The sequence below is a fragment of the Kwoniella pini genome, chromosome 4 (assembly GCF_000512605.2).
Source record: "Kwoniella pini CBS 10737 chromosome 4, complete sequence".
Taxonomy (NCBI): Eukaryota; Fungi; Basidiomycota; class Tremellomycetes; order Tremellales; family Cryptococcaceae; genus Kwoniella; species Kwoniella pini.
This window is the reverse complement of record NC_091719.1, coordinates 1,617,014-1,635,623: the sequence shown is the minus strand read 5'-3', so window position 1 is coordinate 1,635,623 and position 18,610 is coordinate 1,617,014. Positions and strand designations below refer to the sequence as shown.

Here is an 18,610-nt window from a genome sequence, read left to right as displayed (position 1 = left end):
GCACATCATCTACTCGTCTGAGATGCTCAAAGAATGCCCTGAAATTGGCCACTGAGGTTATTCACTTTTTGCCACCCAACCGACTTGACCGAACGTCATCTCGCACAATGATAAGAATTCAGTTTGAGTGTTTTAGCTCTCAACAAAATCAAAAGCAAAATGACAATATAAAGTATGACTCTAGAACTTAGACCGAATTTGGACAATCTACCGGATGATGTATTATCTTTAATTTTTAGACAATTAGATCTGAAAGAATTGATTAGATTGAAATGCATAGCCAAGTGTTTAGCTGACAGGGTTAGTTTCCATCTTAACAATTCTGCTGTCGATCTCATATCATTGCAACTTGGGATTTAAAGTCAGCTGAGCCCTTTTGTGTTCAGGTAGACACCCTAGGAATACCACTTTATTCATCTTTGCATCGTCAACCCCATCTAACCTCTTATCCACCTATAAATAATTGGAACCCATTAAATGTCATACGTTATAATCATAGGATAAATCAATCATTATCATCTCATTCGTTTCACGCTCTACAAATTGGTCCGACATGGAATCAAAGCGTTATACCTACATTAGAATTGACAGAAGACCAGCTTATCTTAGGTGTTGGTTCGAAAATACTAGTACATCCTCTTGTACCACCTTCTTCGACGACACTTGAAGGAGGAAAAGTAATAGATAAATCAATAGAATATAATATAGAGAATAAAAAATATCAAGGTGGAAAATCTGATATTATTGGAATTGTACCTATCAAATCTGTTGAAAATGATCTCATCATAGCTCAATTCGACGGTACGATTCAAAGAGTCAATCTACCACATACTTCAAATAACATAGAATATCGAAACTCCAAGTTACCTCGGATCAAAGCTAGATATTCCGCTAGTTCGAAGGGAAAGCCAAAGGAATCGATAAATACCTTAGTAGGTACAACGGATGGAACAAGATTTATGACTACCAGTATATCAGGAAAAGTCGACATTTTTTCATCTAATTCACCATGGATTGAACCAAATTCATTAAAACTTAAATCAAGAGCTTGGTCAACTTTACTTACTCCTTCAAATGCGATATTGGGTATACAAGGTTCTATAGAAATTTATCCTTTATCTTCTACTGGTCAAATTTTATCCCATCATAAAAGAATATTAATTGGTCCTGAAAACCCATTATTATCTTCACCATATTCAATTCATCTTCCAAATTCAAATCAAAGTAATCATAATCCTAATTTACTTTTAAGCGGATGGTATGATTCTCATTTACGTTTACATGATTTAAGATCTTCATCAATTTTACCCATTAATCAATTTATAGATCCTTATACATGGTCAGATAATTCTGCTTATTATTCTACTACATATGTAGGTGAATATCATATTGCAGGTGGAAATTCAAAACATGGAACAGTATCTTTTTTCGATTTAAGAAATTTAAAATCCACAATTAATAATAATAATAACAATAATAATAATAATAATGATCAAAGGAAAAGTGAATTTGGAAATTCCAATTGGTCATGTTTTTCAACAGGTGGAAAAGGTTCACCAGTTTATTCACTTAAAGCAGATAATGGTAATTTATACGGAGTTACTGAAAAACGTTTATTTTGCTTAAATTTTAATGGTCAAGGGTTAATTAAAAATAATTTGATAACACAAGATCTAGAAAATTTAATGAATACTCTCAATTGTAATAAGAAAAATGGTAATGGAAGATATATACCTAATGGATATAAAGGTCGTGGTGGTAAATGGTCATGGACTGTTAAATATGATAATAATAATGAGGAATATAAAGGTGCAAGGGGATATGAACATCGTTCGAGAAATATTGAATTATTTGATTCTTTGATACCTGCATAAATGGGACCTCAAAGCAATCTATTTGTACTCGTATGGTAAAATCGGTCATGCCAAATCAATATAGGTGGATAATATGGTTTAGTTCAGTAGATAGCCAATCACCAGGATTAATGCAAACAAATATATAGTAGTACAATCAATATGAAATTTCTCATCTCTCAATTTTAGCCGAAAAGATCACACGGAAGATCCCCCTCTGTGCTGCCTCGCAAATTGCTATTATACTTAAAATTGTCTCTACCTTGCATTCTGCTCTCCGCTCGCCCACCATATTGAATTATCGCTACGATGTCCATGTTGTGCTATTCATTTTCTGAGCAGCATAGACATTTGGATCGCTCTCACTTTCCAATGTCTGAATCATAATGGATATATTAGTTATTTCTTCTGATCTTCCATTAATCGAACACTAGCTCACCTGCAAGAGTTGACTCATGACTTCATCTACTTCTTCAACTTTCGATCCCCCACAACCGGCAGCAATCAACTTTCTATATTTCGCGATCTGTTCACTTGTTCCAGCCTGTCATAAGTTTTGCATTAGCCTTTTTTCTCTCTCTTCGATATGCAGAAATTTCGAAAAGACTCACTTCCGTTTGAGCTTTGACGAATTTATCAACCAATTCGTTTCTCCTTTTCCTCTTTTCTTCAATTTCCCACCTTAATTTCTCTTCTTCAGCTTGTACCACTTCTTGACCTCCATTAGGCACATCATTCAACTCTTTCAAATCATTGACATTAAGGTTTTCTTGCCCATCACCAGACTTCCAGTTCTGTTCTCTAGACACTTCATGCGCCAACCAGATTTCGAATCCCTTTTTCAGCTGTTCTTTGATCTTATTATTCAAATTGACTTGTAAGGTGCTCAACTCATTCTTCTTTTCTTGCAATGTTAGGGTTTTCTCGTTAAGAGACGCTATCAATTTGTTGGTCTCCGTGACTTCCGTATGTATGGACGTCAGCATTGCTTTAGCTTGAAGTATATCCCTTTCTTTCCGTTGCAATTCACTATCAAATGATTTCGCCAAAGACTGTATGTTTGAGGTTATATCTTGTAATGCAGTACCACCAGTCAATCGAGCAGCTTCACTCGAATACAGCTGAGGTGCAAATATTACTTTATCATTGGCATTCGACGAGGAGCCTTTGGCGTTATTGAGTGATTCACCATTTATACCTGTGTTTGACAGTTGTCTGGACGAAGATCCTCCATTCGGTTGTACAGGACTTGATCTGAATCTTTCATCTTCAAGTATATAATCTTCAGCAGATTTGAAATCCCGATTCTTTATCTTCGGGTCCGCTCCATGATCCAACAAAGCTTTGACTAGTCGACGACTCCTCGCTCGAGCAGCTATCGATAAGGCAGTCTCACCGTCTTCATCTTGGAAATTGATCACATCGGCTAATTCTTGTGGATAGTCCGCTAATCGAGATAAGATCGTTTCCATGTAATATTTCGCTGCATGTGTTTTTCCTTTCGATAAAGCCAAATTGGCTATGTGGTGAAAGACGGTTCTATTTTGCTTATCTATGTTCAGTGTCGAACGATGCAATAGCTCGTAAAGTTCGGGGAATTTTCGCATATCGTAATTGTTCGAGAACATGACACTCCTCATTAGAGGGGTCTGTTCAGCATTGTTGCCCGCAAATATCGATGCGCCAGCCGTCAAGAGCAATTTCACCACTCTCACTCTACCCATCGCGCAAGCCCAATGCAGAGCTGTATGGCCATCATCATCGATCCGTGAATTTGGGTCGTAGTCGTGTGGAGGTGAAACTAGTATTTGAGGTATTTGAGAGGTGTCAGCTACGAAATAATTCAATATCATATCTGTGTAGGCTTCCGGGCCTATCGGAGCATCGTCCGCGAGTTGTGGCTGTTGTTGCGGATGAGGAGGAAGATGACCACCTGAACCGGAACTTGAAGCTGGAAGTAAGCCCATGCCGGAGAACCGAGGACTTCCTTGAGGAGTATGTACTGCGGAATTACCGCGTATGCGACGCAGTTGAGCATATTGATCTTGATCTTCATCCATCATCATAGCTGCGCTTCTCTTTCTTGATACAGAATCGAGTGTGTCCATTTCTGTCATTTGAGGTAATAAACCCATATGCATCCCCATCGGCAGTCCCAAATTCATGCCATCCATTTCCATTGATGCCTGCATACTATCGTCAGCCTCTGCTTCAGATCCCACTGGACTAGGAGTTTGACTTGAAGACTCGTCTTCTGGAGTTGCGGATGGTGTTTCTTCAACTTCGCCAGATCGCATGGACGTATCAACATCGGGCGTGGACTCTTGCATTCGTTTTGTTGTTCTGGATGCAGCGAGCTGAGCTTGAGCTTGCAAAGCTGCCGCGGAAGTGGGTCCGGTCTTCGAAGGTGTTCCTTGTTCTTTACTACCTTTCTTCTCCTTTTCTTTTCGTGATTTGGTAGGTGGTGCAACGGTGTGCTTGGGGGCTGGCGGAGGCGAAACGGAGGTAGGGACGTAATCTATAATCGGTCGCAGCAAGTCTTCAACCCCATATTGTTTGGCTAAAGCTAAACCCCGTTCAATTGGTATCCATGTACCTGCGCGTCACTTTGTTAGCTATTTGCCCTTTTCGGATCTACCATTAGCTAACCTTGATATTTTCCATATCCTCCTTGCACTTTCTCATGTTCACCTTTCTGTACTTCTCTTTCTAAAACTCTCGTACGTTGAGGTTTATCGAATCCTGCCACTTTCAATATCTGAGTCGCGTTCAAGTACGCGTCGGCCCGTCTTCGCATGACCGCGACATCTCGACAAAGCATTTCATATACAGGTCTGCAGATTGTGCATGCATACATCAGCTCTAGATCATTGAGCAATGAGCGGTCGACTTACACTCCACTGTGACAAGACGGATAGAAGGCAAAAGTTATCAGCGGAAGACTAAAGCTTTGAATGCCACACTACGGGAGGTAAGCGAGAATGGAAGATGACATACCTATACGTAGCCTACGCAATCGAGAGCAACGTCAGCTATTCGTGCTCATTGGAAGAGCCAGCCGGAAGCTGAGTTTCACTTACCTTGAAGATGGTATTGGGTCCATTTTCGCCCCCTGGCGCTACTACAGCTTTCTTTCCCATCTTATGGTAATGGGTTGGACAAAGGTAAAAGCAGCGATCGGATTGTACGCGGATTTGGATTTGCAAGCTATTTAGGTTATCTTCACTAAATCTGTTAAGGCCGTCTTCACTGCAGGAGAGTGAGGCAGATAAATGTTTGTTGTGATGATGCCTGTTGGGCTGATCTGAGTCTCAGTTTCTGTATACTAGCATAAGGTGACTTTTATCAGATGAGAATGTAAAATGCGTCGCGAGTAAAATGATGAATTAAATCAATAATGAAAAAGCGCGCGGTGGAGGGGGAATTAGGATATCAGGACATGACAACTTACAACTGGTGGCGATTATATCCGAATATCTCCGTATTTTGATTCCGTGTGGCGATCAGTGCATAATGCATAATCATGAATTATAACTCGTAAACCTTGTATCTCTACGAAGTGGAGGAAGTTCACAAAATATCATTGATATGTTGAACAATAACAAATACGACAACTTTGACAATAATGACAAGGATATAGCATAGAACATGAAGGTAAGCTACTTACGAGAGTTATTCCAGATGGGAAGCTTATAACTTAACGTTTTAGATATCAAATACCGCACCACTTCATCTTTCAAATCAAGAAGTTTTATCTCATTTCATTTCACTCAAAGAAGATAATGATCAATTATCAGAATCTATAAATCATAAAACAGCAAGAGATAAAGCTTTTGCAAGGGCTAAATATCCTTTAGAAAGAGATGATCCCGCAGATGAAGATTTAAGTTTATTGGAACCGTTAAATGTGGAAGATGAGAAAGAGTTAAATATAGCTGAGAGAAGAGGATTGAGTGATGAATTGGTATGGATACAGAACGAGGTAAATTTCGAATTTTCTTGGCTTAAGTCCGTTACATTACGGAATCATGATTTTACTTAATCATATGATTGGTTCGAATTATAGGTGATTAAATACCTTTGTCAATCTTATAATCTTACTTCAAGACAAACCGCAGATGGAGTAGCTAGATTAGCAGATGAATTACAAGATCATGATTTGACAAAAGCAGAAGTTTTGCAAATAACAAATTTAGCACCTACTGAAGTTGTTGAGTTATATGCTGTGAGTATTCTTCAAACATCTTTGTTATCGAATAATAAATATTCGTATGAAGCTCATCTCCATCGTCAATGTTATTTAGATTATCGAAGAACCTGATATGAGATTTTTACCTGATGCAGCAGAGAAATTACAAGAAATTGCAGTTCAAATTGAATCTACTCTGTTATCTTCTCCTTCAGATCATTTATCACAATGGACAGGTCATGGTGTATTACCAGAAGGTGAAGGTGAAGGATACGAACATGGATATGTTGAACAAAATGAAGAAGAGATGAATGCTATGGGTATGGATGAACAGGAATATATATTTGAAGGTGGAAGAGATGGAGAAGGTGGAGTAGATGATGAAAAGGATGAAAGTATGGATTAGATAGGATTTTCTTTACAGCCCAAAATGTTAAGAAATTAGATTAATTCGTGGGGGAAATTCGCAAATTATATCAAGCATTTATATACCCCAAACAAACGACATGTATTTAATGACAATATCGGCGCAACTGAAATGTAAACATGCATAAACTTACTAGTTCCCATGCTTTCCAACTCTGTACAACTTGCGAAGCTTTGTAATCTGGTTAGAATACGATTAACCCATACTATAAAGAATCAAATGATAAGCTCAAAATGACCTATCAACGCAGAAATCATTGAGTTTGTTGAGGATTGACAGAAATTCTGCATACGATAAAGATCAAAGATCAGCTAAAGTCAATTACATATTCAAGTTCATTCATAACTTACTGTTGGTTATCATCATATCCGAATCCAACATGTCTCCCATCATTACCTTGAGAAACTTGAACTTCAGTACCGTTTACAGTGTTCGTAGATGTTGTATGATACCCAGTATATTGAGTTTCACTATGTCCTGATCTATTATATGAATAAGTTGAATACTGTTGACCTTCGTCCATATCAGCGAAAGAGCTAGGATTGTTTGATTGATTCTGATTATTAGACATGTTCAAATATTGATAATAGTGGAAAAAGAGAATGAAAATGAAAAAAATGTGATATGAATTAGCAAAATTATCATTGTTCTTTATGTTATACGAAGGTACATTCTTGAAACATATCGAATTCTACGAATAAAAAAATTATCATTATTCATAAAGGATTATCCTCTTCTTACAAAAGAAAATTCGAATAGAAGATTGAAAGGAATGACCGAGATATGAGATCATCTTTGAATACTGTGAAATAACGAATTTGGCACTCAATGTTGATTTGATAATACGCCAGAAGAATCTTATCTTCTTCGATACGATATCTGATCATTATCATCGATAAATCAAAGATAAGGCAAATTGTTAAGCATATTAGTCAATTTCAAGTTCCTTTCATCCTTATTTGCCTTGCCGTCGAGATATTGCCTATATGCACAATCTTTCTATATTAGTTTGACAGCATTACAAAAATTATATGGATGGTCGCAAAGCAATTCATTCGTAAATTCACAACAATTGGCAAATTCTACATAATCGCACAACCATCTTCTTCAACAGGTTTACTTTGAAAACCCATTTCAGCAAAAGTAGCAGCTTCTTTTTTAGGTTGTGATTGTGATTGTGGTTGTGGTTGTGGTTGTTTTGAATTTTCTTCAGGTAATGGTAAATCACTTAAAGAAGTATTTGTCGTACTAATTGCAATTCCTGAAGGTCTTCTACCATTTTCATCTGATTTTGGATTTGAATAATTTTGACTAAATGATTGATGTGGTATAGGTGGTCTATTAGAAGGCATTTGATTTTTAATATAATAATGATTATTATTATTATTATTGATATTTGGTGACATTATTTCACCAACTTTGATATTAGGTGAAATTGGAGAAGGTGATGTAGTAGTAGTAGTGATAGGTAAAGCTATAGGCATAGGTATAGTCATATGATTTTCCCATTCTTGCAGTTTTGGTGAATTATAAGCTTGTGGTATTGGAATAATCATTTGAGGTAATTGTTGATTTTGAATTTGACCATGTTCATGTCGAACTCCTCTAGTAGGAATTGGTCTTGAAATTGATTGTCTATCTGATCTAATTTTTGCTTGAGTTCTTCTACGTACTAAAGTATCATTTAATTTAATTTCATGTTCTGCCATTGAAATTGAATTTGGTATAGGTGAAGAAAGAGCTAATAATCTTAAAGGTGCATCTGTATTTCCTAAATTTGATGCTTTTTGATACCATTTCATAGCTTGATTTAAATCTTTTCTTCCTCCTACACCAAGCCTTATCCATTCATAAAATCTCTCAACATTGTAATTCATTAAGCGAGCGAGAAATAAATACAAAAAAAATCAAAACTTACTCATAATAATATCCTAAAGCAAAACAACCATTAGGATGATTTTTTTTAGCAGCTTTTTCTGCAAATGTTCTAGCATGATTTTCATTTTTGGGAAAATTTCCTTCTGCTCCACATAAAAACCATTTACTTAATGCCATATCTGCTTCTTTTTCACCATTTTTACTTGCATATGTATACCAATTAACACTAATTAATGGATCATATGATGTACCTAAAGCAGCATGTTCATATAAGAAACCAGCTTTATATTGAGCAGGTGGATAAGATAAATAAGCCGCTTTTTCAATTGCATCTCTAGATAAATTCCATTGATTATATAATGCTTCTGAAGGTATTGAATTAGGTGGTATTACTAAACTAAAAGGTATTTCTGTAGGTACAGATAATTCACCTGCAAGTAACATACCGTAAACATAAGAAGGTTGAGGGAAATCTATTGATGATATATCGGATGCTTGACGTAAAAGTGTTAAAGCCGTGAAAGGGTTAGTCGGTAAATTCAATTGACCCAAAAGATGTGCCATTCCCATACGCTTTAAAAATGTATAAAAATTCAGCTATATCCTTTTGAACAGGTTGAACTTGACTTACATAAGTGCATTCGCAATCACCTCTTTTGATCCCCCTTTCATAACAATCTTTTGCCCTATTCAAATCATTTACACCTTCATAATCTCTTCCAAGCCTAAACCAACCTCTAATCTCTCCACCTCTAGCGGAACTTTCGAAATCTTTAAATGCCTGTCTATTATTTTTAGGTAAAATATCTTGACAAATTCCTGATGATTGTAACTTGGCTTTGAGATAAAGAGCTAAAGAAGCAGCTTTCTGATTTGGAGATGTAGATACGACAATGATTATCGACACAGCATTTTCTAATAAATCCTTAAGTGGCGGAGGTAATTTAGAGGTATTTGGTATTGGTGAGTCAGGATGAGTGAAATCTGTAGGTCCACTTCCATTGCTTGGAGTCAGCTGTCTATCTACTAAACGCAGAACATCTTGAGCCCATGAGACCTGATCTATATCCTCGGCAGTGTCTAGAATTGAAGCTAATTTTTGTAAGCTATCCAAAGTAGGTAATGCGATTACTCGAGGTGGTTCAGTAGCTGAGGAGGTTGATGATAACGAAGACGAAGACGAGGATGGGAAAGCTTGATGTTGCATCTGAGGTGATAATTGTATTGATAAAGTCGAGAAAAACGACGTCAAGGATGAATCTTGGTAAGATTGTAAAGGCAGCTGAGTAACAGTCTCAACGTGATTTCCGCTGTCTAGCTGAGGTGCCAAGTGCTGTTGAAGAGAATATGGAGTTTCGGATAGAGTGGCAGGAGGGTAAAATGAGTGATTATAGGTTTCCGTAGATGTATGCTGTTCAAAGAAGGAGAGCATGAGCGTTATTTCAGTATGAATGATTCACATAGCTATGAACAAGTGGACAATCCGACTGGATCGCGAAGCTCACGCGAACATTCAATTCAAATGTAAGACACATGTAAACTTACATTCCTGTATTTATTATCGACATTTCCGGGATTACCTAACGATGATGTCCTCTGAGGTAGAATATTTGACGACGACATCAAAGGACCGTATTGATGATGAGTGGGTTCGGGCGCAACAGGTGAATATCTTTTAGGCAGATCGGGTGTTTGGGATTGGTAGATTGGATTACACATTTGCTGATTATCATACCCTCGGTTTGGAAGAGGTGCTATATATGCTGAAGAAGGTCTAGGTGGGGGTGGGGGCTGCACGAAGCTGGATGAAGATGAATTAATCGTAGATAATGGTCTTTGGGGAGGGTGAAGAATTATTTGAGATTGAGAGTACATCGAATATCGAGTTTGGCTTTGATTATTTCCCGTCATTCTCAGCACAACTTTAGCTGATATTTGGAAGTTTCAGAAAGCTTCATTAATCCAACAAAACACAATTTTCTCCTGTATACCTTGAATGCTTTCTTAAACCTTCACTGATCGATCCATCAGAGCTCGCAAGTAGGTGGTCTCGTTATATCTTTGTGAGAGCTTGAAAAATAGTCTCTCGAATCGTTAGCCTTGGGTCATTGAAGGAAAGGTGTTTGTATAACGTGCATTGCAATCGTTCAGAAAGCATAAAAGCGATGAAGCGATGCATTTATATTGACCTTCCTTTCTTACGCTCAATTGTTTTTCTTTAAATGGTAGCAAATCGCTTTGATATTTATGAACAAATACACACGGACATCCTCCACTCACTAAAAAACCCTGAAATAACGTACTGTAGAATTATAGAGCAATAAAATGGCATGCTACACATATTGCAACTCAGATATGTTGAAGATCTTGAATTGGCTAATATCACTAAATGATAGAATGCATGAATGTATGAATGAATGGATGATAATGATGATGATGATGTGTCTTGAAAAATTGTTAATACAAATTAATTTACAAACATATTACAAAATTTAATCTATCTATACTTGCGATGAAAAAAGGAAGAAAAAAAAAAAACAAGAGGTCATATACAAATTATAAAAAAACAGAATTAAGTTGAAAAATCATCTCTTGAAACAACTACTTCAGGAGTTGACATTCTTCTACCTTCATTCCATTCTGATAAACTTCTTGCCCAAGAACTAGAAGTTACTCTACCTTTTGGAATTTGTTCTGCTAATTTTGCTTTATATACTGTTCTAATTGCTTTTGCTGCAGGACTATCAGGATGTGGTACTGATTGAGGTATTTGTTGTTGTTGTTGTTGTTGTTGTTGTTCTTGATTTTGAGAAAATTCTTTATTATCAATTAAAGAAGTTGGTGTAGGTGGAGTAGTAGGTAAAGAATTTGAATAATAATTATTATTTTCTTCAGATGATGAAACTAAACTCATATTTGAAATAAGTGAAGTTGGAAGTAATAATGGGAAAAGTGTTTTAAACCTTTCATCATGTGATGCACCTTCAATTAAAGGTTGAATTATTTGTTTATCAACTTCAATTTGTTGTTGTTGTTCATCTGAATCTGGTGGTGGTGAAGGTGGATTATTCAATAAATCCAATCTACGTTGCCATACGTCTCGATTATCAGAACATGAATCAGCGTAGACTTGTAATTCAGGTAAAGCTTCTGATACAGCTTCAAATAGTGGTAATGTGAATAGATCGATAAATCCAATTTGTCCTTTAGCTTGTAGTGCCGCATCTGCAGATGCAACGACCGATACAGGTAAATCGAGGTCGGACTCCAAGGAAGCTTGTTTAGCCCATTCTTCAAGTAAGACTGATGACCAATGTTGTGAGACATCGATAGGTCGAGTCTAATAATCACAAATCAGCAAATCTCACGTTGAAAGAATTTTAATAAGACACTCACAGGATTACTGATATCGGCACATTTGATCAAAGCTTGACAAACCATGACTCGATCGTACTCATCTTCACCTACTTCCCCTTCTCTAAGACCCTCATCAAACTCCTTCAATCGCTGAATCCATGCAAAATGAAGACTCATGTCGGTAGCCAATACAGTTGAATATAAGACCCTCCTGAAACCTTTCTGATCTAATTGATGAGTGATTGATGATTGTGGTCCTTCTATCAAGAAGCCAAAACCGTGTTTTCGAAGTAATTGAACAATTAGCATACAGTGCATGTTTTCGAGAACGGATTTGTCCTCATAAACCTGTGATAGAGGTACTTTGGCGTTTTTCTGCAGCAAACACATTTCGATTAGTGATGCTTTCCCAATCTTACGGAAACTCATGACTCACCATGAAAGCGTTGCTCAAACCGGGATGACCAACATCGTGACCCATAGCAGCAATAAGCACACCCAGTACATCTTGAGGTCGCATGACTTCTCTCGCTCGTCTAGTTCCTACGCTGATCTCCCGATCGGAAGGATCAGATCGCTGCCATGCTGGTTTCCCAGGCGTCCAATCCCGCATGTAGGAGAAAGGAGGTGCGACGCCGATTTGAGTGAGGAACATATATGTAGCTTGTAGTACATCGATCGCGTGCACGTAATTGTGGTAAGGGTTGGGAGCGTGATAAATTGCTCGAATGGCAAACAAGAGCCGATTAATTTGGTCTGGTATCATTCATCGATTAGCTTCCAGCTCGTCCTGATACAAACTTCCTAAAAGCTTCCGCTCACCTCGCTGTATATTCAATTCTTTGATGCCTTCGGAGCTCAAGACACTTTCAAACATCAAGCAAGCAACTCTATACAAATCCCCTTCAGGCAAATTGTGAGGCTTGAAATTCCAAGTAGACAAATTTTGTACCAAACGTTCTCGATGATTCTGAGTAAGCGGAGCTGACAGTCTAAAAATACGAAATGCGGATAGTTAGCCGGATTTAATTGATGAATAAATAAATAAATAGGCATAAGTCGGAATCCATGACTTACGCTTCGTAATCGCTCATTTGGACTTCGATCGTTGTCATCGTATGACAGAACATCGCACTCAGTAATTCCGCCAATTCAGTACCTTCACCTTCACTGTCGGTCTCGCTGACTGCTTTGACAGCAACAGCTGAACCCGGTGCACTCGATTTGTACGATCCTCCCAAATTGCTCTTAACAGGTGTTGAGGGTGGGAAAGAATAACCTTCTTTGATCTGTGATAAAGTAGTTCCTATGGGTTGATTAAAAGTTTCCTCAAATGCTAAACTAGCTCTTTTCAATGCTAAAGAAAGTCCACCAACATCCACACTTCTTCTTCGTGGATTACATTCTGAATTATACTGGTGTAATTGAAATTGTTGTGGTAGTGAGAAGTCCAACGGTAAAGGAGGGAAGCTAGATTTTGGCGTTGTTGGTAGTCGTGGAGATAAAGTACCATTGCTTGTTGGTAACGAGGCTTTCCTTGCTGGTCCTGGAACGGAAGCTCGTCTAGGAGGTTCTGTAGTCCAGCTTCCACTCAAAGACTTTCGATGTGCTCCTAGAACCCTCTCCCCTTCGTGTTCAGCACCCATATCGAGGGCTGTCGGCGGTAATATGACGGTAGTGCCTTCCGTTGTGGGAGAACCAAGAGGTGATCGCGATGTTAACAGAGGAGACGGTGTACGACCCAAAGACGGTGAAGAAACAGTCGAAAGTGGTTTACCTTCTCGGTAAGAATTGATGATCTGCATGACTAATTCGGCGGTATCGAGCTCGTACGGAGGTTTAAGCACTCCAGCAGCTCCTGCGCTAAGGCAAGCATTTATCGTTGTTTGCGACAAGGCGGGATTGGCAGAGTAAGCGATGATTATAGGCTGTTTATGTGAAGATCTGGAGCTGGTCGATTTACTGGAAGAGGCGGAATCGGAAGAATCTCGATCAATCTTTTCTTGTATTTTACTTATCGAACGAATCTGAGCCAAAGCTCCAGGAAGCCATTCGTCTTCGGATCTCTTTGCTCGCTCCAACAGATCTTGTTGGAAACAGACTGCTGTCGGTGTTGTACCTTGTTGAAGGAGTAAAGATAAGGATGGAAATGCCGGTGAATCACTGAGGGGAATGAGTACCACCTGTGTCAAGGAATCGGCGGTATCGTTAGAACGGACAATCGAATGAGCTTGGAATGACGGTTGGTGGGAAGGGTTCAATACTTGGGGTAAATGTTCGGCGTGTCGAATAACGGTGACTAACAACAAGTAAAGAAATCGTTTGTCAGTTGGGTTTCAAGATCGGGATCAGGACGCAGCAGAGATCAAACAAAAGGCCAAATGTTTGAGAGGATAGAAAGAATTTTGGACGACGATATATAAGGCACCACTGATGTCGCATTTTCAAGATAAGGTTAATAACTGGGAAAGGGTAAGATGTTTACAACCATGATGATCTCGGTGAATGCTGGGTAAGACTCCGGCGATCAAAAAGATGAAGAATGAAGAAGAGTTTGTGGACAAGTGATGTCGACTCTAAGTGAAAGCCAAAGAAGCCAGAAAAGGACTTTAAACCAGGGTAAAAGAAAAACCGCTAAAAGGCGATCTTTCTGAGGACCTTCCTAAAGCTGAACCCAGGACACATCCTTTAGATCTGTAACGCATTGTTCGTGTCTGACCTCATATAACACGCCAAACAAAAGGTAGTGACAGAAATAAAAAATGCAGAAGCAGGGCCATCAAATTGTTGATCCACATCATCAGGAACGGCGTTTGACGGTGATCGCTTTGATGCTTTCAACACGTCCCTCCTTTGTATGATTGTTGAATGAGTAAAACTTGGGTGCCTGACCCTCGCTTCTAGCTGTTTTGTTCTCCTTTGATCGCCGAAATCAATCATCTCAACTCAAGACATCCTTTCTTTTCCTTAGGAAGACTGTGTTCCCGCCCAATTTGATAGATTCAAAAATGCAGAGGGAAAGCGTAGAAATGAGAAAACTCAAGACTCACCTTCCATTCCACTTCCTCGTAATGTACCAATGACTTCGTCCGCTTCCCAGCCAGGTCTTGTCCTGTTGGAATGTGATACACCACCTAATCCAGGAGGTACTGCTAAACTCGCTCTTCCACCCGGTATACCCATTAGAGCAGGCGATATCGTACTAGCGATTCCTGTAGATGTACTAGCAGTGACTGGTCTTCTTCTTGATAATCTAGATGTTCCAGTTCCTGTCGATCGTCGAGCACCAAAAGCAGGGACATTTGTAGTTATTGGGGATGTTTGAGTTGAAGAAGTTGCTGAAGACGGTTGAGGAGATCTCGGTGCGGGTACGGAACCGGATCCGGATCCGAAGGGGTAATCTCTTTTCTCTGATGAAGCTGACGGCGACATTTGATAGGAAGTTGGAGCGGGTGAAGAGTGGGGTGATAGGTTTTCTAAATCCATATATGCTGATGGCAAAGTTGCTCCCGCTCCTAATCCAGGTGCTAAACTTAATCGCCTGCTAGTCATAACACTACTATTATTACTTCCTTCCTCTGCATTTTTTGTTGTACTCGTACTTGACGCTAAAGATGAGGAAGGGGATGTGACTGGTTCACCAGCTTTTATACTCTGCAAAGAGGGAATAGTTGAGCTGGATTTCCGAGACGACAGTGCGGATGGTCGATAAGGTGGAGCCGGTAATTGATGTAGATGTGCAGCTGATGGCAGTAGGACCAAGAGGTTGAGGGAAGGGAAAGGGTTATGGTTGACAGCAACATTAGTATTCATGTTGGGCAAAAAGGTAGTGACGAATCTACGCAGATCCGCTGCACTCCTTTTTCGTCTTGGTGATCCGGGTCTCTTTTCGGTAAACCTAGGTGGGAATAGGTGAGCGAGCATCGGCATTGTGGGGATAGATTTTTGCCAGCAGATGAAAACAAGGAAATCTTGTGAAGAGGATGGGTGAAAACGGATGTAGGTGGTCGAAAATAATATTTGAAAATTGATTTATCAATCAGGACGAAGGAATCATTTATTGAACGTTAAAAGGAAACAAACAATGAAGGAGAAATTATCTCTCGGAGGCGGATCGGAAAGAAAATTCCATTTGAAAGGCTAAACAGATCTTTGAACGCCGAAGTGAAGATTCTTTTGACTTACAAGTGTGAACGGATCTTCCGAGACTAGTAGTAATTAAGGAAAATGATGCTCGTTGAGTCTTCCTTGGAAGAACAAGCCAATCCGATCTAAATCGCGAATTTGGCGAATTTGAACGTCGTGTGCAATCTTATTTTGCGCTTCTTATTTTAACGGTATCGGTGACCTAATTCTTCAAGGGTCTTAATCATTTGATGCCGACTTTTAGTCCGAGAGCTTTAACAAAGTGATAAATTGCTATTTACGGAGTACGTGAAGGTGATTGTGGACGATGATAATGACAAACAAGAATTATAATATTGTAAAATTTAGGTGTGGTGTATCTGTAATAAAAAGGGTGTGATTCAAGTACGTATATCCCAAGGCTACGTGACTATGGACTTGGAACGAGATAGAACATAGAAGAGAAGAAGAAAAAGAATTTTTGATGATCATAAGTTCAGGGTTGAGTAGATCATATGTGGTATCAACGATGATTCTAATAGTTAGTTGATGGGATGATGATGATGATGATCAAATAGGGTAATACTTCTTAGTAGAATATTTTCTCTCAAATGGCGGTTCAGGTTCATGCCGTACCTTTTTTTCTTAAAGTGGTAAAACTATCTTTGGAATTCCAATTAAGGAACGGGTCTAAAATATGATCTACATACAAAATGAATAAATCCGATGATTTGCCGATTTTTTCGGTCCTTGGTTATTTTTTTGTTAGTTGGCCGACTATACCTTGGTGAAGAGAAAAATTCTCTGTTGAACATTCCTTTGTTCTGCCAATCGGATGTATAGACAAACGAGATGCTTACGCGATGCGGAGATTATGAGTCGTCTTAGCATACATTTAACCGCCTATCGTTAACACAAGATCTGATTGGAAATACCAGTGATCTTCCTTCATGCCTGAGTTTGGGCTTCTATCGAATAGTCTTGTAATATATGTCGGAATGGCGCTTGCGCGGAATGATTTATCTTGATACCTTTTATGCAAAGTCTCCTTCAGTTGTAAAGGAGCTCTTAGTTCTTTCACGTGCCAAAGCGTGTTATTCCATAGAAAGCGGTGAATCTGACAAAATAAATCAACAAAGGTGGCTTACAATATAAAGTTCTTCTTTCAAGAATATAGGTTATAGTCGGCTATCTCAAATATTTGTCTATGACTTGTCCGTCAATACGAGAAATGGTCGTTTGATTGGAATACTGTATATTCTTGACCTATAAAGCGTCATGTAAATTGACAAAACGAAAGGTTTATTCCGGAAAAGGCAAAATGTTAGAAAAAGTTGTCAACCTGAAACAATCGGCAATTATGCAATTTAGGTCGATCAGTTGTCTCATACAAAAGTTCAGTTCGAAAATACATCCTGAACTCTCAATATTCAGTACAAGATCATTAATACCCAAACGCTCTTGGACTTGTAGCTAATAGATCTGTACCATACCGATTAGATGGATTAAAGGCGGAAATCCCGAAATCCTGTTCCCGAAATTGACCCCGTACCGCGTCTGACTGCATTCGTGATATGGCTCCTCCACAAGCAGATCGAATAGGCTGTCGAACGAAATATCATGAAGTGTTAAGCTGGTCATAGCTATTACTTGCGATATATCACACGGACGTAACAACTTAGATTCTCAGTTTACCGCCTTGGCCTTGCCAATTATTTCTACGACTGTAGCTTGCGAGCATGCTATTTATCGAGTATCTGTCACTAAGAAATATCAGTATGGTTTAGTGAGAACAGAAGATGAACATGGCCAAATCAATTCAGGACATATCATTCTGGTGACCTCAACTAGGCAAAATGAGCCTGAATTAACTGCCTGGAAACCGTTGTTGAGTCTTAACTTTTAGCTCAGGTACAATTGATCTTCCAGCGCCACCACTGGTTGATCTTGGCAAAAAGATTGCTCCACTTGATGACGTGTGCAGACCAAAGCGTTTGAGGGTTCAACGACGGGAGTCATTTTGTAAACTTACCCAGAGAATGCATATAAAGCTTAGAGGTTTGATAAGCTTAAACAATATTCATTCTCGTAATTCATTATTCAGTAGTTTCATCTAAATTTCAAACACGAAAGAGATTATCAAGATGCCTTCTCAAGATCAAATCACATCTTATGGTCAAAACTCCCAAGTAGGTCCACTATGAATACGGATATGTAGCCACACCTGTACATAGATCACTGAAGACATTACTTTAGGGCAACAACTACGATACAAGAGTTGATTCGAGTGGAAATACAGGATATCATTATTCCAAGTATGTATCTACGTAATAGCTTACCGTCTTTACAACTGACATGTCAAATATAGTAATAATGGATCATATTACTATTCCAATACAAATGGTTCAACATATTATAACAGCGGTATGTTATCTGATTTCTGCATATATCCGCGAACCTGACCATATGGAACTTTCAATCAAATTAATAGGTAACGGACACTCGCAATACACTTCACCCTCTGTAGATAAATCCACCAACACTTCTCAGAAATGAGTATCTTACATACGTATGTATGGAGTGATCTTCATTACTATGTGATTAAATTATATGCAATTTCACTATTACTGGACGAGGTAGTGATGTTTTTCGTAATGTATGCATACAACACATTTAAAGCGAAGTAAGTTTCAACAATACCTAATTAGGCATATTTATTGGCTTTGCGCATATTTCCTGAACGCTTTGTTCGCTTTTTTCAATGTTTCCGTTAATTACCAT

The 18,610-nt window shown here is 38.6% G+C and overlaps 7 protein-coding genes across 7 annotated transcripts; 3 read left to right on the top strand and 4 right to left on the bottom strand.

Moving 5' to 3' along the window:
- Positions 1-174: 174 nt before the first annotated feature.
- Positions 175-1,874, top strand: I206_103629 (uncharacterized protein; the record flags this gene model as incomplete). Its single annotated transcript, XM_019153142.1, has 2 exons — positions 175-300; positions 387-1,874. 2 exons carry the CDS (start codon positions 175-177, stop codon positions 1,872-1,874), a joined length of 1,614 nt encoding a protein of 537 aa, XP_019013303.1.
- A 283-nt stretch (positions 1,875-2,157) lies between these two features.
- On the bottom strand, positions 2,158-4,993 carry I206_103628 (uncharacterized protein; the record flags this gene model as incomplete). The annotated part of the gene is made up of 6 exons (XM_070202802.1): positions 2,158-2,229; positions 2,293-2,397; positions 2,465-4,449; positions 4,503-4,687; positions 4,851-4,861; positions 4,934-4,993. 6 exons carry the CDS (start codon positions 4,991-4,993, stop codon positions 2,158-2,160), a joined length of 2,418 nt encoding a protein of 805 aa, XP_070058903.1.
- A 508-nt stretch (positions 4,994-5,501) lies between these two features.
- On the top strand, positions 5,502-6,448 carry I206_103627 (uncharacterized protein; the record flags this gene model as incomplete). The annotated part of the gene is made up of 4 exons (XM_019153144.1): positions 5,502-5,507; positions 5,563-5,835; positions 5,920-6,078; positions 6,158-6,448. 4 exons carry the CDS (start codon positions 5,502-5,504, stop codon positions 6,446-6,448), a joined length of 729 nt encoding a protein of 242 aa, XP_019013305.1.
- A 274-nt stretch (positions 6,449-6,722) lies between these two features.
- I206_103626 (uncharacterized protein) lies at positions 6,723-7,040 on the bottom strand (the record flags this gene model as incomplete). Its single annotated transcript, XM_019153145.1, has 2 exons — positions 6,723-6,753; positions 6,820-7,040. The coding sequence occupies 2 exons, from the start codon at positions 7,038-7,040 to the stop codon at positions 6,723-6,725; spliced, it is 252 nt and encodes an 83-aa protein (XP_019013306.1).
- Positions 7,041-7,551: 511 nt separating this feature from the next.
- Positions 7,552-10,066, bottom strand: I206_103625 (uncharacterized protein; the record flags this gene model as incomplete). The annotated part of the gene is made up of 4 exons (XM_019153146.1): positions 7,552-8,308; positions 8,388-8,920; positions 8,979-9,758; positions 9,893-10,066. 4 exons carry the CDS (start codon positions 10,064-10,066, stop codon positions 7,552-7,554), a joined length of 2,244 nt encoding a protein of 747 aa, XP_019013307.1.
- Positions 10,067-10,919: 853 nt separating this feature from the next.
- On the bottom strand, positions 10,920-15,634 carry I206_103624 (uncharacterized protein; the record flags this gene model as incomplete). Its single annotated transcript, XM_019153147.1, has 6 exons — positions 10,920-11,687; positions 11,744-12,079; positions 12,141-12,460; positions 12,527-12,696; positions 12,782-14,003; positions 14,755-15,634. 6 exons carry the CDS (start codon positions 15,632-15,634, stop codon positions 10,920-10,922), a joined length of 3,696 nt encoding a protein of 1,231 aa, XP_019013308.1.
- A 2,339-nt stretch (positions 15,635-17,973) lies between these two features.
- I206_103623 (uncharacterized protein) lies at positions 17,974-18,385 on the top strand (the record flags this gene model as incomplete). The annotated part of the gene is made up of 4 exons (XM_070202801.1): positions 17,974-18,018; positions 18,086-18,144; positions 18,198-18,253; positions 18,321-18,385. 4 exons carry the CDS (start codon positions 17,974-17,976, stop codon positions 18,383-18,385), a joined length of 225 nt encoding a protein of 74 aa, XP_070058902.1.
- Positions 18,386-18,610: the final 225 nt, after the last annotated feature.